The sequence below is a fragment of the Orbicella faveolata genome, unplaced genomic scaffold (genome assembly GCF_042242905.1).
Source record: "Orbicella faveolata isolate gen_17 unplaced genomic scaffold, um_ofav_v1 contig_34, whole genome shotgun sequence".
Taxonomy (NCBI): Eukaryota; Metazoa; Cnidaria; class Anthozoa; order Scleractinia; family Merulinidae; genus Orbicella; species Orbicella faveolata.
In genome coordinates, this window is record NW_028301563.1 from 14,984,637 (window position 1) to 15,002,258 (window position 17,622).

The 17,622-nt window shown below is 39.0% G+C and overlaps 1 protein-coding gene across 1 annotated transcript in view; it reads right to left on the reverse strand.

Moving 5' to 3' along the window:
• The window catches only part of LOC110063106 (cullin-associated NEDD8-dissociated protein 1-like), a 35,198-nt gene that overhangs the window by 9,153 nt on the left and 8,423 nt on the right, over positions 1-17,622 (reverse strand). The window contains exons 11-30 of the mRNA XM_089271210.1: positions 17,335-17,441; positions 16,561-16,606; positions 15,954-16,062; positions 14,878-14,992; positions 14,191-14,278; positions 13,737-13,834; positions 12,541-12,652; positions 11,860-11,953; positions 11,276-11,396; positions 9,989-10,120; positions 9,138-9,171; positions 8,623-8,722; positions 8,030-8,115; positions 7,222-7,278; positions 6,484-6,541; positions 6,076-6,161; positions 2,474-2,536; positions 2,272-2,367; positions 684-751; positions 241-335 (exon numbers count right to left, since the gene is read on the reverse strand). Of these exons, the coding sequence (XP_089127336.1) occupies positions 241-335; positions 684-751; positions 2,272-2,367; positions 2,474-2,536; positions 6,076-6,161; positions 6,484-6,541; positions 7,222-7,278; positions 8,030-8,115; positions 8,623-8,722; positions 9,138-9,171; positions 9,989-10,120; positions 11,276-11,396; positions 11,860-11,953; positions 12,541-12,652; positions 13,737-13,834; positions 14,191-14,278; positions 14,878-14,992; positions 15,954-16,062; positions 16,561-16,606; positions 17,335-17,441 (1,765 nt within the window). The remainder of the gene's footprint in view (positions 1-240; positions 336-683; positions 752-2,271; positions 2,368-2,473; positions 2,537-6,075; positions 6,162-6,483; positions 6,542-7,221; positions 7,279-8,029; positions 8,116-8,622; positions 8,723-9,137; positions 9,172-9,988; positions 10,121-11,275; positions 11,397-11,859; positions 11,954-12,540; positions 12,653-13,736; positions 13,835-14,190; positions 14,279-14,877; positions 14,993-15,953; positions 16,063-16,560; positions 16,607-17,334; positions 17,442-17,622) is intronic.

Genomic DNA, 17,622 nt, shown 5'->3' on the forward strand with positions numbered 1-17,622 from the left:
GAGTGCGTGACGGGCCAAACGAGACGCAACACAAAGGCACTGATCAGGTTTAATCTCTCGACGTCTCAATCTCAATATTAACTGCATCTAGGCCTAAATGTCCAGCTTAATATTACCCAAATTCCTGCACTACCCTCTAATGTTGATGTCAGTTTTTACCTAACCTTGATCTCAGTTTGGTCTTTATCTCAATAGTTATTTCAATATTAATGTCAGTGTAACCAACTTGATCACACGAACCTAGTGCAAAGGAAGCTGCTGATTTTATTTCTTCTGATGGAGATGAGAAACAATCCAAAATGGCCTCAGCCAAATCCTGGTGACTGCTGAGGTCACTGCAAGAAAAAGAGATTTAATTTCATTTTGTTTTCTACGGAACAAAGCGCTTGGACTAAGTTTGCTGTAAATAGCTTCATACACATTCACTGTTTGACTTCGAAACATAAGTCTATGCTTTACCACGCCTAAAACGCAAAGGAAGCAATGACATTGTCATTGATGTCAGGTGATAAGAAAATCAGAAGAGAACAGCACGTTGGACGTGACGAATATGACAGGAAGTTGCCACAATGAAGAGAACAGGAGGTTTTCAAGAGGTTTTCAATGACAAATATGGAAGTTGCCATGACGATTGAAAACAGGAAGTCGGAGCATGGAAAACAAGAACTGTATTTTGTACATACATGTGTCTTCCTATTTCACCCAGTGAGAGCAGCGAAAACAACCTGACTGGATCAGAAACTTTTGCACTCTGCAAGAGAGACAAAGCGATGTTCACAGTATGAGAATTACAACGCTCGGCCTTGACTGTTCAAAGACAGGATAATTTTATCCTCTGGATAATCTCCTTTATAATCCATCAAATATTTTCGCTCGCGCGCGATTGGTTTAAACACGTCACGTGACCGAATATTCCCCAGGTGAAACTGGGGAATATCCGAGACTAGTGTATACCACACAAGTGAATAGTGTTTTTCGCGCGCTCTGATTGGTTAACTCGGAGGTGATTAGCAAGTACTATTGTTGTCTAATCACTCTGCAGTGAAACGAAAACAAAATAATTTCTAACTTTGTATAAGTAAGAAAACATCAGTCATATAGGAGGGGGCATCTCGTTTATTGATCAGACATAAATTGCCCTAGGATAGTTATTAACACAATAAACGTAGTAAACAAAAACACGGAAATTTACTAAAACAAAATTTCCAAAATGAACTGATCAAAAGCGGAGATGCCGTCGAAGTGACAACTCCTAACGGACAAACTCCTTAAATATAACTTCTTAGCATAATTACGTAACCTGCATACCAACGAATCTACATACCAGTACAAAACTTCTTACAATAACAACGTGAAAAATTATATTTCACCTTCGAGCAACCGGCGGGAGAGATTTTAAAATTTCCGACCGCTTGTCACACATTATTCAGCTTGTGTGGTATATACTAAAACAATTATTCACCTCAGTGTCGGTGAAAGTGAATAATTGTTCGCACTTCGGTGAATAATTGTTAGATATTCCCCAATTTTCAAAACTGCGCGCGTTGCGAAAAAGATTTGAAGAATAATAAACACAATAGCCTCCATTTGGGGGGAAAATAAGCTCGGAAATTTCTCCTTGGACATTATCTGTTCCCTGTTCCCTGTTCCAAAGTCATCTTCCCTGACTCTGAAGATGACTTTGGCTTTCCATTAAGGTTGAAGAAACGTCAGTCACCAACCACCCACACCCATATGATCGCAGTGGACGAGCTGCTGATACTCCTGAGTTCAAACCATTTACTATCAAACCAACTAAAAGTACGCTGTCTAATGGACAGAGATTTTACACTGTGAATATCCTTCTTCATCTTTTTCAACAACCAATCACCACTTTAGAAACGAGAAAAAATCTGAGGCGAGTGTCATCTCGCAGTCGCTTGATAGACCGTTATAGGGACAAAACGAAAGACGAGAAGTCATACTGCCCCTGGTAAGACTCCACAAGGAACTGCGAGAGGAGTCTCGCCCCAGAATAACCTGCATTGAATTACGTTGTATAGGCCATACAATGTAATTTAATGTAGTCAATGACTGTTTGTCTACTGCAAGTTGCCTCGTACGATCAAAAGCAGCTCCTACAATATAAGAAGTCATAACAAAAAAATCACGGGCATGGCTGCTGTTCATAAAAATCACGCAGGAAATGGAAGAGCTTTATTTTTGCAAAAACCAAATTGCGTTCACAACACCACCAAAAGGCTGCATCGTTTAAGAGATTACTGACTGTACCTGAATATCTTTAACAAACTGGTTCACGACAGATTGGCCATCAGATGGACATGACATGGCTAATGCAGCAACACATTTAGCGATGGAGTGGAAAGCCTGCAAGAAAACACAAATGGCATGTCAAATCAAAAAGTTACAAAACCCAAGAAAACATAATTGAAATTGGCAGTCAACACGAAAAATAAAAATTAAAGTAAAAAACCTGTTTATGGATGACTGTCTGTTGATTACCATGGCTTGAAGAATAAATCGGAGATACTAACATCTGAAAATAAAAATAACCAGAACGTCAGCAAACAGCTTCACTAAACAAGGACTGCTGATAAAAGAAATTGTTCCGACTCAAAACATCCCACAAAATTAAATTATAACAAAAATAGTAAAAATTACAATGTCAATCAATGTAGTTAGCACTTCTGGGCTAATTGAGGACACAATAGCTAAAAAACAAACATTGCAGCAAAATCGTTAAGAATCCCAGCAAGTGACAGTCACGTTTCAGTCTTCTCTCAGCCGTCATCACACAATGCCCCACGGGAGGAAGAGTTGCGTGACAACTCCAAACGACGGCTGCGCAGGAGACTACCCAATTGGTGGATGGGAGGTCTGGCTAGCTGCCTAGTTACGCAAGACCCAGGAGTTGAATTCTACATGTCCGTAAGCAATTCCAAACCCAATACACCGATTCCAGAAAAAAATCGGAAGTTGCACGCAAGCGAGGCTTAATAGCCCTCGAGCTTTCAAAATGGCGGACGAAATGCTGGGGAAGAACGAAAAAATTCGAATGTATGTAGGTTAGAGCTACTTGTCTGGAGCAAATGTGGTAAAGAAAAGGAAAAGAGTTGGACACAAGTGTTGTGCGGCTGCAAACTCTAATAATCGAAGCAAAAACCGACCTGATTTATCATTTCCACGACTGAGTTTCCTTCGGACAAGCTAGCCAGATAAACAAAGAAGAAAAAAGTGGGAAATACTTCTGCAAAGGGGAGATGTCTATTTTACCTCGGTAGGAAATAATTTTTGTTTTTCCGAGCACTTCTTGCCAAGTTATTTTAAACTGAGTACACTTTTTGAAACTGGGAGTCGTACCCTCGGCTTTCCCTTGGGCAAACGTTGATGAGGAATCTCTGTGTAGAACAAAATATATGATGCATCTGAGTCTGGCATATGAATACCCATCAGCTTCGATCAACTTAGGAATTAATCAGTTTTCATGCCTCTGAGGTAAACAAAAAAAGTTTCCCAAAAACAATGTTGAATGTGGAAGGACATTGGTGATTTAAATACAGCCATTGATGAATTTTGAATATTTTTTACTCGCTTAATATTTCAGCAAGATCTGGCTTTTAGGTTTAATGTTTCAGAACTAGTAGTGTCAGATAAATTATTGCATGGGCCAATTTCCTGTACTTGATGTTGGGGAGCCAGCCCATGAATTATTTACCTGAAGTTTTCCTAGGCTGAATTTGAAAACATAAGGTGCAGAATAGACTGCAGAGAGATAACAGGTCAGACACCCAAGACCTGGACATCCAAAAGTGAACTTTACTCTGAATAAGACTGACAACACATTTTAAGGCCTAGTAGGAATTTTCCTTAATGTCATAGATTTGATAGACAGCTTGTACTGGCAAGCAGGAAGGTTATAATCTTCATCCATTCTATGCAACCAAGTAAATCAGAACTGACTATAATTTTAATGCCAATTTTCTAAGGAAGACTGTTTTCCAACCATGAACCAGAACTGCAAATGTAAGAATACAAGCTGAAATGACTATTAGGAGAATAAATGGATGGCATGTATTTGATGGTGTAACTCCACTAAGGTTGTGTAGAGTTGTTAATCAACCCTGGATAGTGAGCTATTTGCTTGTAAACTGGCAGAAAAAAGTTATCTGATGTTTATTTGTCATTTGGTAGTGACTTTAAACAGAGTACATGATATTGTTCATCAGTGGTAATTAAATATTTGGTGATTTCCACCATACTGAAATTGTGCATTATGTGGCTTCATGTTCTATTTTCTGGCACAGGGTGTAACATAGAAGGACACATGGTAGAGCTGGTGTATAATTTTGTTAATAACATAAAAGTGCAATTGAATTTGACCTCATTGAGAATTTTCTACATTGTATGATCTTATAGATTCCCAATTGTTTTGAACTATTTTGAAATATTTATTCAAATATTCATCACCAGAGAAAAACTGGAAGTAGCTGAATTTTCTCATATTAGATGCTGGACAAAATTTTTGGACCTTTGATGTACATTATTTATTCTGGCTTAAGCAATAATCACATCGTGTAAGGCCATCTCTAAGCATTAGGTAAGCCAATTCATATATAATATATTTATCATAAATTGTTCAATATTCTTTAGCATCTCCTTCCACCATTCTATGTCCAAGGCATTTTGCTCATTAAAAATTTGCAGTTACTTTCAATTTATAGCCAGGACATTCCAAGGTCTGTTCACAACAAAGAGTAGTTGTTGTACATTGTACATCATAAACTGAAGTTCATATGACTCTTGTTTACTTTTAAACCAGTGTCAAACATTTTGCTTATTGATTTTATAAGGCAATCTTTCAGGGTCTCACTATCCATAACAATGACATTCCTAGCTTAAATTATTTCATGGAGATTGCCCTTACTTGGGTCTGTAACCTCAGTCCAGCTGGGGGACCCTGGGGAGGCCCCCAAAATTTCCCTTTTCTCTTGAACAAAAAAAGCATTTTGTTACTTGCACCTTCGTCGATCCCTGTTGATGCATTATTTCAATGTACTTGTTCATTACTAGTTGCTAGTTTTCTACGCCATCTTTCATGGCATGTGACTGATAGTCTTTGTTACACTGTAGTACACGTCACTGATAATTTTATTGGTGATTTGACTGATGAATCAGCTTTGTGATTGCGTCCTACCCTGTAACGCAATGATGTTGTCACTGTACCGAACCCTTGCTTATACCATTCTTGGCGAGTAGATCGTGGTCTTGTTTGATACTCTGATTAGCATCTTTTGAATTTTTAAAAGGATTTCCCTTTATTCTCTAACACCGATTGTTAATTTATGAAGAGAGATTGGATGTTCTCAAACTTGAGAAGACTGAAGTCGTCAGTGAAAAATGAATCAGCCGTAGGAAATTTTTTAAAGTGTTTTGTTGCAATATTCCCGATATCCGACACAATTTTTAAATTTACTTCCGTATGTTCTTTCGATCTCTTGCTGTAGCTTTAGTAAAGCATTCTTCGGGTCAGGGTCGTAAACTTTTACAATTTTCATTTCATTCAGATTCTTTTTCCTCAACCGACCATGAACAAAGTTCTTTTAGGCAATAAAAATGGTGAGGACAGGTTGTTTTTGCGCATATTGGAGATCGAGACAATCGAAGGATGGAAAACATACCCGTCTAAAAGTTCCTTTATTTTGCCCCTTTGATTTATACGGCGACTTTTAAGCCAGAATTTCGATTGGCTGAGAGTCAAGTTTTCAATGTTCTTCGCTCACACTGACGCCGGGAATATCATCAGAAGAGAGATTGGCCTTTCTTCTTCGTTCGCCATGCTGCTTTAATTACCGCGAGGGCTATTAAGCCTCGTTTCGGTGCAACTTCCGGTTTTTTCTGGAATCGGTGTATTAGTGGACCTAGTGGCAGGCTAGGGGACTTAAATCTAAACCACTTGGCTACGCCGCTTCAATAAACTAATGATTTACGGTTTGCAAGGTAACTGCAATTCAGACTTCAATCACTGGGCTACCATTTAAGTGAGTGTTTACAGTGCAAAAGTAGTATACGAGTTACCTGGAAGAGATCTTTGAATCCCATTCCTTTCATGCCAGACATGACCAGCTCAGTCAGGAGGGTCAGAGTGGCATTCAATGCACCGCCTAAAAACATTATGAGTTTAGAAAATTACATTACAATATATGACATTGTTACTAAAGTTTATCAGGAAAGACTGCACGATGGCCAGAGGTCATACGAAAGACAACAAACCACGCAATAGTCACGATCTACATAACTGGCCACGACTCAGGGGCCAGATTCACGAAGCTCTCCTACGTTAACACGCATCTCTTAGTTAAAAATGGTTTTATAACAGTAACCTTTTGTATTCAAACGATACCTGGATAAATCCTAACCCACACAAAGCAAGCTTTGCGAATCAGAGAACCATGAGTGACAAAATACATTCTTTAGTATTCTAACCTTGGAGAAGTGGTGATCTTATTAAGCCCATTATTGCAGGTAGAGTTGAAGAGCAAGCCTGGAAACCGAAAAGAAGTATTTTATTGTTAGAGAAAACAGAACAACAACTTTATCACGGTGAGAAAATGACACTACATATAACAGTTTCAGAGCAATGTAAGAGTTTTCATAATTCTGCAAGTTTACAGTTCTGCAACTGTTTTTTTTTTTTTTTTTTTTTTTTTTTGTGAAATAACAAACAGAGAACTTGCAAAATCAACCACTGGTTGAATCTGAGCTGCCGTAAACATGACTTTTTTAATCACCAACATGACTTTGAAAAGTGAAAAACTTAAATATAATGGTCAAGTCTTATTAAAAATTACTATACAAGTATCGAAGCTAAACAAGAGTGGTGTAATTGGTTATGCATGCACAAGGTTGTGGTGTCCACCTCAAAACAATCTAGCAGACTTTTTCAAGTTCTGTCTTTCTTTCAGACTTTTTCAGTTGTTCTGTCTGTTCCGGAACTTCAATTTGCTCTCCCTTAAATAAATCATTTGATATCTTCATTTTTATGTTCTATGGGCGTTTCATGTACCAGTGAAGGTACTTGGTCAAAATTGTTAGCACTGCTTCGACCAGAATTGCAGCAAAATCATGATAGGTGTCTCTTTGATAGTGAACTTGTTGTTTCTTGCTTGTTGTCAACAACACAATCTACAGTTTATAACAATTGATATATAAGTCCTAGTTCACCTGAGCCATGCTGTCCTTATGAATCTTAGCAACAGAAGTTAACAGCGTAAGGGACAGCTGAAAGAGTCAAGGAATAAACAAAGGTGTGTGAGACGACTTTCGCAAAATTACGCTTCTATAGACTACAAATTGACGCTCATTTATTATGTTTACTGTGGGCCAGAAATTCCGCAGCAAGGGCGTAGCTAGGGGGGGGGGGTCCTGGGGTGCCCGTGACCCCCCTTTTGTAAGCCTTTTTAAGGAAACAACCTACAACAGGTGGCAAAAACGACATGACAATCTGGTGAGTACCCTCATTTTTGACACAGTGTGACCACCACCCCCCCCCCCCCTTTGAAAAATCCTGGCTACGCCCCTGCGCAGGGTACAAGAACAAACAGTGAACGACCAATCGGTCTTAACTGTGACGGGCCTTCTTGTGCTTTCTTTAGCAAGGTAATTTTTTTTCTTTGGTTACTGCTACGTGTCTTTAACTTGGCACAATGTAATCAGGGGAAATGGGGATGGGAAATAAAATCAGTGGGGCAACATTATAAAACGCCAGGCAGCAGCTCCGGACGTAAATTCCCCTAGCTGCTTATGCAATGGGAATAAGAGGTTTATGCTGAATGATTATATAAAGATCCTCATATATTGAACACAGAACTTAAAAGCACCTTATAGGACCACATGACGTTTTAGCTTATTATCTTGGACGGAAGAAGGGGATGGAATGCACACGAGCGTGCTTCTCTGGAAAAAAGGCAAAACTATTTATGCAAGTAATGATTATGAAAGACAAGCTGGCTCCAGTAGAGGGTGTATGTACCTGAGAAATATGAAGATCACTTTCACTGATTAGTGGTGGCACCTCAGTCAACACTCCTGAAATGTTCTCCTGTGTCAATAAATAACCTGCGAGAACAGACACAAGATATTTTGAAAACCATAATGGACGCAACTTACACCAACACACACACACAAATCTTCAACGTGAATACTAGGCCTTCAAGATTTAAAACAAAATGATAATTCACAGTCACTAGCTGAGTTTTGTTTGGCGATTAGTTAAGATTCCAAGTGGGAGATTCTCGAATTTGACAAAATTAATCAAAGTGGAATCCCTACATGTACAGGTATTTCTCTGCCCCAAAGGGAAGCGAAAAATGGTTCGAGAAGTCAGGGGTTCAGGATATCGGGGAAGAAATAACAGTTAAATAAATCCAAGCAAGACGACTTTTGGTTCGATTTATCTAAGGAGTTTCGAAAACGGTTTGAGAAATACGGACTCCACTACGTCTTCAGTTGACAGTTGGTGCCCAAATTGTCGCAAGTCTTACCAAATGGTTAATGAAAAAATATGAACCTGGACAAGTGCGATAAGAAAAGAAAAGCGCATAGATAACAAGAAAATTAACCTACCGTAATTTGTAACCAAAACATTCAGGGTCGTCAACGTGGATAGTTTGAGTGCTCTTTGGTTTTTGCGCAAAAATGATGCGAGAATTGGCATAGAGTCACCCTGAAAATACACAAAACATATGGCAATGAGACGAATTATGAACGTCTTCATTCCGGGACAGAGTTCAAAATGGTTCAGGAGGCAGCATGGGAGAGTAATTAAGGCGCTGGTGTTGTGGTAGGGTGGAGGCCTTCAACCCGAGACCTCCGGATTCAAGGCCTCCACCCTGCCACTAGCGGAATTTGTTTCTCGGTAGTCCCGAGTTCAAATCCTCGGTCACGCTTTGTAAATAGCCAACTGGTCTGCCTCCTACCAGTTGGGATTTTTAACTATGTTACGTTTATTTGAAATATTTGTTTCCTTTGTTTCAGTGGCATGTCTGTAAACTAGCTAAGCTTAGTGCTTGTATAGCTAAGTGCATGACCACTATAAATGCGATTTACATTTTTACATTTACAACAAACTCTAAACTTACCAGTATTGGAGTAAGGTCAATTCTAAGAGGTGATCTGAAAGGAAAACAAAAAATGTTGGAAGAACAATCTTTTCAGTAAATAATTTCACGATACAACGTGTACAAAAATGTCCGCTTATGAACGAAAAAGGCAACAAGATGCTAGACACATTTCCATGTGTGTTAAAGAATCCTCAGAAATGTTGGCAGCTGGCTGTTAGCTAACACTTGGAAAAAACGGGGCACGCATGTTTCATAATGAGCCAATAAATGTTCCATAAAAGACCACATCCATTAAATCTTATTTTAAATCTTATTTTTGAGAAAGATGGCATTCACGTGCACCATTCACGTGTAGTCTTCTGACAAATAAAGCATGGATCGTTACATGTCATCTCCAAATGAAAAGGGAGGAAAAGGTACGTGGATTGGCCAATTTATGAACTTTAAATGATGCAATAAATGAAAGATGCAAGAATTGGGCTGTGGTGCGGGTATTGCTTTGTTGCTGTTGTTGTTGTTTTTTTTTTTGTTTCGTTTTTTTTTGGGGGGGGGGGTGGAGAGGGGTGAATCCCTTCTATAACGCCATTTGGTGATCTCAATCACTTCACTTTATGCCTCAATCCCCTGGAGGGAACATTTGTTGCGCCGATCGAATATTCTTTGATCTCGCCATCCACAAAACCAATTAAACGACCGGATATGGACACTTTTGGTGGGCAGTGATAGAAAATCTAAATTAAAATTGATGGGAGAGCAAAGGATGAAAGAGTCGAGGTGTTTCACAGGCAAACAAAAACTCAAGAGTAACAACTGATAGAAATACATGATTTTGGTTTGATTATAGGAGGATAAAGGTCAGCCAAATATACCCAGCAATGAGTGAATAAGCCTTGACAGTGGTCAGCCTGGTTATTTCATTCCTCAGTCTATCAAGGAAAATAGGAAGGCACTTTGGCAGTTCCTGACCAAGCTCATCTCCAAGGCTACACAGAATCTGGCCCCTACATCAAAAACATTTATAACAATCATAATTAATAATTATGACATAATTAGAGTGGTTTTCAATCGATTGTCATAAGACCAAAAACCAAACCAATAGACCTTTCCCGCATTCCAACAAACAATGGCGCTGAGTTGAGGTCAGGGTGAACAAAAATACAGCAAATGTATGAAAATGTCTACCCCAACCTCGTTCTAGTGCTATTGTTCGAACGCACTGAAGTGGAATGCGGAAAAGATCAATTTCTTACCTATTAGAGTACTTAACTATACTCAAACCAGAGTAAAACAAAAACCAAAACCAATGTAACTGCCTAATTGCTTTCGACACTCAACTGAAACTGATCTATGAATAAACATTTAGTGACCTACAGCACTTTTAAAAAAGACATGTGATCTAAATGCGAGCTAGGTCAATTATGCAAGATAATTGATGTAACTTCGAAACATACAATAAATTACTTTTAGCATGCAAATAAATGCATACATGTAGATTTTCATTTGTGTCCAAGATGGTATGCTAACATTTACTGTCCTAGAACGGCCTGTTAAAGGAGGTATAAAGTGAGAAGTCATCTGCGTATTGCCGTAAGGGGTTCTCCAAAAAATTTCCCTCCAAAGACCACGCTTGTTCGCTTTCAAGAAACGTGGACCACTTTGGAAAACCAATACGCAGTACCACAAAAAAAATTAACTTACACCTATGAACTCCTAATACACTTCTTTACTGAGTGGTATATACGTTGTGGCTTAATTTTACCCGAGGTAAATTTTGTATTTTCCTTTAATTTTGTATATACCAAATTGCACCTCAGGTAAAATTGAACCACAACATCCACAAAAATAAAGTTTACAAAATAAACCCTCTGATTTGACTGGCTCGGTATTATGCACATGGAAGAATAATGAAGATACAGTTACTGTAACTGTTACAGAAAACTTGCACTGTACACCATAGCGAGTGAGTAACATTCGATCCTCCAAAAACACATCCCCGTGAAATGTCAGTAAATTCAGTATTATGTGCATTTCATGCTTTTAAATGACTTTTAACATAATGAACAAAGACTATGAAACATGCAACATGGACCGTTCACAAGTGTAAATCATTTTCATCTTGTCTTACACCTGGATATATTGATATCTCATCAACTTACATGCACGATATGGCTCTCTCTTTGACCTCCTGGTCAATATCGGCAGCCTTTAGCCTTGTGAGCGTACACTGGTAGATATTCCTCACATATGGTTTGAACTCAAAAGAGCTTGACTGAACTCCTAAAGTATTAGTTTAACAACAAGAAGGAAAAAAAAAAAAGAACAAAAAAAACGTTTTGCTTGAGCCCATGTATACATGTAATTTTTAAGTCGAACTTGAACAAATCCTATTTTTCAAAATAGGACATTGACTAACTGAAATGTTAGGTTTTCGAGTTAGCCTACGGACTTGTCATGTCTTTTTGAAGAACAGGAGAGAGAAATCAAAGTTTCGTTTCAGTTAAACAAAAACGTTATGCCAGGTATTGGTCTGAGTGAATAATGCTTTATTGCTTTTGTAAAAGTAAACACGCTAAGCTCTTTAAAATGGGTCGAAAGCTCTTTTGAAAGAAATTGTCTGTTTCCCCATGATTGTTCCTGGAAGTGGTTTGTGTAAAATTTATGCAGCTGCATATCTGGTATGTACATGCACAATGTTGAAAATACATCTGGATCAGGGCAAAACAACTACATGTAGACTTACCATGAGGCCTGATGACCTTGACTAGCTGCTGTGTCACCATCAAGGCTTCTGATGTGATCTTGTAGAATGGATCACCGACCGCTGCTACAACAGGCTACGTTTAAACACATCAACAATGCATTAGATGTACTAGACAGGCAAAATAATTATCCACTACACAAAGCAGTTAGTATTCTCTACAAAACCAAATAATTATCATTATTAATTAAACAAGCATTACTTCATTTTATTTTCCCCTGATTTTTGATTGGTTGAAAGATCACCAGGTCACCTGCAAATACTTGTCAATAAGCGATGTTCCATTCGTGTAGATTACACCAATTTCCATGACGTTTTGTAACACAACAAATTAGGGGCTCATGCACTCTGTGACTTCTCTACGTTGCAGGTTCACATGCCACGGATTCTATTTAAAAACATAAGTAAACATTCCTTCGCCACGTCCTTTAGCTTAATTGTCCACAAAAGAAGACGTCCTATCTCTGGCTTTGATAGGACTTCTCAATCACCCCTCAAAAACTTCCTTCAAAGCTAGAGATTTCTCGCAAAGTTTCAAAATTATCTCATGGCTTTGAACATCGTGACAATGAACCTTGATAACGCGTCGAGTCTGGCAGGTTTACAGTTGATACTTAAGTTTTATTTCTAATGACTGATGAAACACTTGATACAAGCACTTACTGGGACAAGCACGTGAATGTGTGGATGGAAGACTTTGGGAGGATGCTGAGCTAAGATGCAGCCAAGAAATGCTAACGTGTCGATCTTCATGTTTGATGTTGAACTCTTGTCTCTAAGATGGAGAAAGCAAAGAAGGCCAAAAACATATTTTATTCATAGAAGGAAGACCCTTCGCCCTCAAGGGCCACGGGTCTAATTGTTAATTATACAGTAGGAGATACTGTATGGTGATTACGTAATTAAGCAACCTTGCAGAAATGTTCAGACCCAACTGGTCAAATAAAAGGAAATTTGCTCCATTACTAATACATCGGGCACAAATTCCTTGCGACAATTAATCGTGCTATACCCTTTCAATATTCAGAATTGATAATTTTTACCTCAATCAGAAACTTAATCGCTTATGCTAATGAGGGAAGTGTTGTAAACAACTGTCGTCGTGGCTCGATTGTCAGTTCAATCTTTTCATAGTTAATGGAGGGGAAGGGTTATGAAACTCGACAAAGTTCTTTGTTGCACGTTTTTGTTTTCTGTTTTGGCCTTGACCGTGCACAAACCCCAATAGTTGTTTACTACTGACCGAGGAACTAACCAATGCAAACATGTTGATTACGTAACTCAGGCATAGTGTATGAACGCAAAACAAAAGATTGTGCACGGTCATGGACCATCCAACATAAATCTTGGCATCTTTGTTTGCTCCTTTGATGTTTGCCGGGCTTCATAACCATTCCCCTCTATTAACTATGATCTTTTTTAAGAGTTTTTTCCGGCTTCCATGAACTTCGATACAATCTGGATTAACTAAATACAAAACTGGATTGGCTAAAAAGAATGCTACCTAAAGCAGGATTGACATGTAAATGCTACAGTTTAAGGCCCCAGAGGTTTCATTCAAGAAACGCATCAAATGTTTTCAGTCCATACTACGCTGGAGGAATTCAAAAACCCAACAATCACTGATCATTTTGGATTTGTGTTTCAGGAAAATTCGGTCAGGGAAATCACGTGGCTATCGTGACGCCATCGTTTTCGAAAAGCTCCGTTTTCGTAATGGATTAGTGAGGACGGTAGGCCTAACTGTAGAAATAAAGCTGCGTTTTCAAATCTCTGATTCTCCGGTGTAGTGTGGACACTGCCTAAAAGTACAGTGTAGGTACATTCAGCACAATGCTTGGCTGAAAACAACGTCTTACCCCAGAGAGAACTGTATTCCAGGAACAATAGCACTAATGTGGTCAGACAAAGCTCCAGGCAAAACTGCAACGAGCTCTAGCAGCAAATGAAAACATCCCTAAAATGGACAGAGAGCTGGTTAAAAGTAGGTGAAGATAGTCACTACAACTACAACTTGACTGAAGAAATGAGCATTGGTTAAGCCGTGGGTTATCATTCTAGCATAAATCTGCAAATTGTGCAACTGTACATTCAGTTTACCAAAGAGATAGTGGTTTTTATGAAGGTCAGGCAGCAGATGGAAGGGACTTGGGTGAGGTGAAGAGGGGGGGGGGGGGGGGGGGGGGAAGGGACAAAGAGCAAGGAGAAACTGGACTCTTCCCATCTTCCCAGATTTTAAGCTAACGTTTCGTTGTAAAGAATGATTTGCCCCACCCCCTACACCCAATGCCCCTGACAGAAAACTGTATTTACCTGTCTGGTTTTGACACTTTTTTCTCTGAGCTGCTTGTGCAGAGCTCTGACAATAGACTGTATCTGGCTGGTTAAGAGATTCACTGGTCTAAAACACAAGAACAAAAGTACATGCATGTATGACACAGTAGTATAATTACAGCTAAAATGACCTGTTGTATAGAAGCCGCAGTTATTAATCTGACATAAGTTACCCTCCTTTGTAACGTATTTGGAATTCAAGCTCAAGAGGCCGTTAAAGTAAAGACTGCCATACTGTTGCCACTCGTCAAAGTTTTTACCAGTTTTTGACTACTTTCTGATAACATTCTGAAAGTTTCTGGTGAAATGGTCAAATGAGCGATTTACTTATAGAAATAATGTATGAGTTTCTGTCCCCAACAGTCTTCCCAATTAACTTTGCTAGTTTACAGAGAAACCATCAGAAGACAGTCAGAAAGATGCAAAAAAGTCGCCAAAAATCACTCAAGACAAGAACTTTGTCATGTTGCAATGGTACTGTAACATTTGTACTTCCAAGTGGATTGGATTCAAAGTCAGAGCAGTAAGGAAACTTCCAAGCATTAGAAAACAGCAAACGGTAACAAAAAACTGCAACAAACGGTAAGTTGTAAGTGGTAGGTTTTTTTTTGTTGCTGTTGTTTACAGTGAGTATGTCTATGATGTACATATTATTTTGCATCGTACCCTGAATCATCCTCCATATCATCAGCATCAAGCGTCTGGCTGGCCACAGGTCTGGTTTGCCGCAGGAGGGTGATATAGGCTGCAAATATGTCAGCCTTCACATTCTCTTCCCTCTCTGAAAGAGAAATTCAAATGAATATTTCCTTCAAAATTTCCCTTTATTATCTACCCTGACAGCCTGGGTACAGCCACTCAGTCTTCCAAAGACCAACTGGGCATTTTATGTTACCGTTAATAGTAGTGTAGTCGCATAGATTATCCACGCATTAAACCCACTTGATTGCATGTGTCAATGTGTCAGAGTATCTCACATGACAACAAAGTGCCCTTGGCGTGTGATCTTATGTGGTCATAAACACAATTAATCAATAGTACAACATGGATGACCTCCCTCTGCTGTTTCTTGAGGAAAGTGCGTGGTTGTACACACTGTATATTTCAGCATGTCATGCTACAATTAGAGGAGCAAATATTTTGACATTTACAGTGGTTGCACAAGGATGAGGTTTAGATTGGTATTTCTAATACCAATAATCAGCTCCGAACTTCCGTATTAAAGAGGTCAATATCATAAATATGTACAGTGTTAATTCTGGTTTCCCTGAGACCAAATGAACTGTCTATAATATCGAGGTGTACAATTTATTTTTTTGAGAAAGAAAGCACTGACTAAGAGAGCAGCAGCTGCTCATTGGTATCACAAAAGGATATACATGTACAACCTACAGTAGAAACCTGATATTTTTTGAACCTCCAAGGGAAACAACAATTGGTTTGAAACATCTGGTGGCTCCAGAAATCAGGGATAAAATTATAGTGTTCGACTGAGGGGAGGGATCGACTTTTGGTTCAGGATTCCACGGTACATGTATAAGCATTTGAACCAAATAATTCTTGCAACCATTGTATTGTAAACACAATCAGCACATAGTACATGTATAAGACTTCCTAAAGGTCCTTTCAAATATTATTTCATCATCGTTATGTTGGTGTGAATGTTGTACGGTGAAAATTTCTTGATTATAAGGCAGTGACAGAACTTTTGAATTATGACATACATCAGTTTGCTGTCATACCTTTGAATCTGGCAATCAGTGCTGGAGAAACCGATTTGTAAAACTCGGACAGTAGTTCTGGTCGTGATCCCAGCACGGCTGACAAACACTTAGCTGCAGACCTACGAACCTAAAATACCAACAGGAAATCGTTCAGTGATTGACACCAGTGGCAAGCTTTAGTAGTTCATACTGCAGTGCATACACCATCTCCTGCCAGTTTTTGAAACACGGGAAAAGAGGAATGCTAATACAAGTCATGTAGCTTACTATTATGAACAGATGGGTGGAGAAAGGTTCTTTATGATTCATGTCTCTTGCCTAAGAACACAGCACAACACAACAGACGATGGACAAGCCTTTGAGGTAGTGTGGCTAAGTGGTTAGAGAGCTGGACTTGAAATCTGGAGGTGCAGGTTTAAGTCCTGCTCTGACCACTACCTGGAACGGAGTGGATTCACAGAAGACACTAATGGAGTGTAAAGGTCATTATTTTATTTCTATTTTTCTACAACTATATGTACATGTACATGTATTCTCTATCTCCAATGCACCACTAACTCATTGAGTCAGTCTGTTATTACACGAAAATGAATGTCCACTGTACGCAAAAGTTTTGTCTTCTTACCTTCCAGCTCATGTCATCATCATCGCTGTAGTCATCATCCTCCTCCCTAAATAAACAGAATGTAGTTGGTTAATACACAAGAAGCAAGACTTTCCCAGGATCCTAGTGGCCCACATGACTGCCATTTTATTCAGTTTCTATAGCCTGAAGCAACTGGCAGTGTTTCTTCTCCCCCTCCCCTGGGCTCCTTGGTTAGAATTTCAGTCCATCGGTGGGTTGTCATTGGTGGAACACCCAGCCCCGATGCTTTACTGGGCGGGAACCCGTTCATACATGTACATTATGATTGGCAAAAGGCTCTGTGAGAATAGTGTCTTTCCCAAGTACAAACTTGAACCAGGACTGCTCACTCTACATGAGGATTTGGAGGACAGTACAGCAACTATTTGGCCACTGTTCCCCCACAAATGTATGTGATCATGGATTGTATGTACAATTTTGTGCCATTTCCTTGTACCAAAGTTATTTGCATCAAGATGAAAGGGAATGTTAGTTTCTTTCTTCAAATGATGTTTTGGAACATTCTGCTGCAATTTTGGGGGAAAAAGCCAAAATATGGGTGCATGTGGAGAACAAAATGTTCATTTTTAAGGTCTACATGGAACCATACTTTCTCAAGGGAGGAAGAGACAAGACCGTGGTAACAAGGTTGTGGAATATTAATTATTACGTACATACTGCACTGTGATGTACTATTCCAAAATTTTGCCAATATGGATAATGAGGTCCAGACTGAAAGAATCCAGGAAAACAATTCAGTACAGGGTCACTTACTCTTCTTCATCATCCTCTATGTCTGTTTCCATGAATTCATCTTCATCATCACTTCCATAGTTGTAGTTTGGATCGTAGCAAATGAAATCCAAGCAGAGCTCTGTAATCTGTGAAACAACAACAAAGCTGTTACAACTGCAAACTACATGAAAACCACAAGTCAAACCATCACAAATAACGTGTACCGAAGAATCAGCTGTAGATGATAATAGCCGTATAGTACCAGGACAAAATATTTTTTCCGCAACTTGTACATGGTTGAACACTTTTTACTTTTTCGTGCAATTT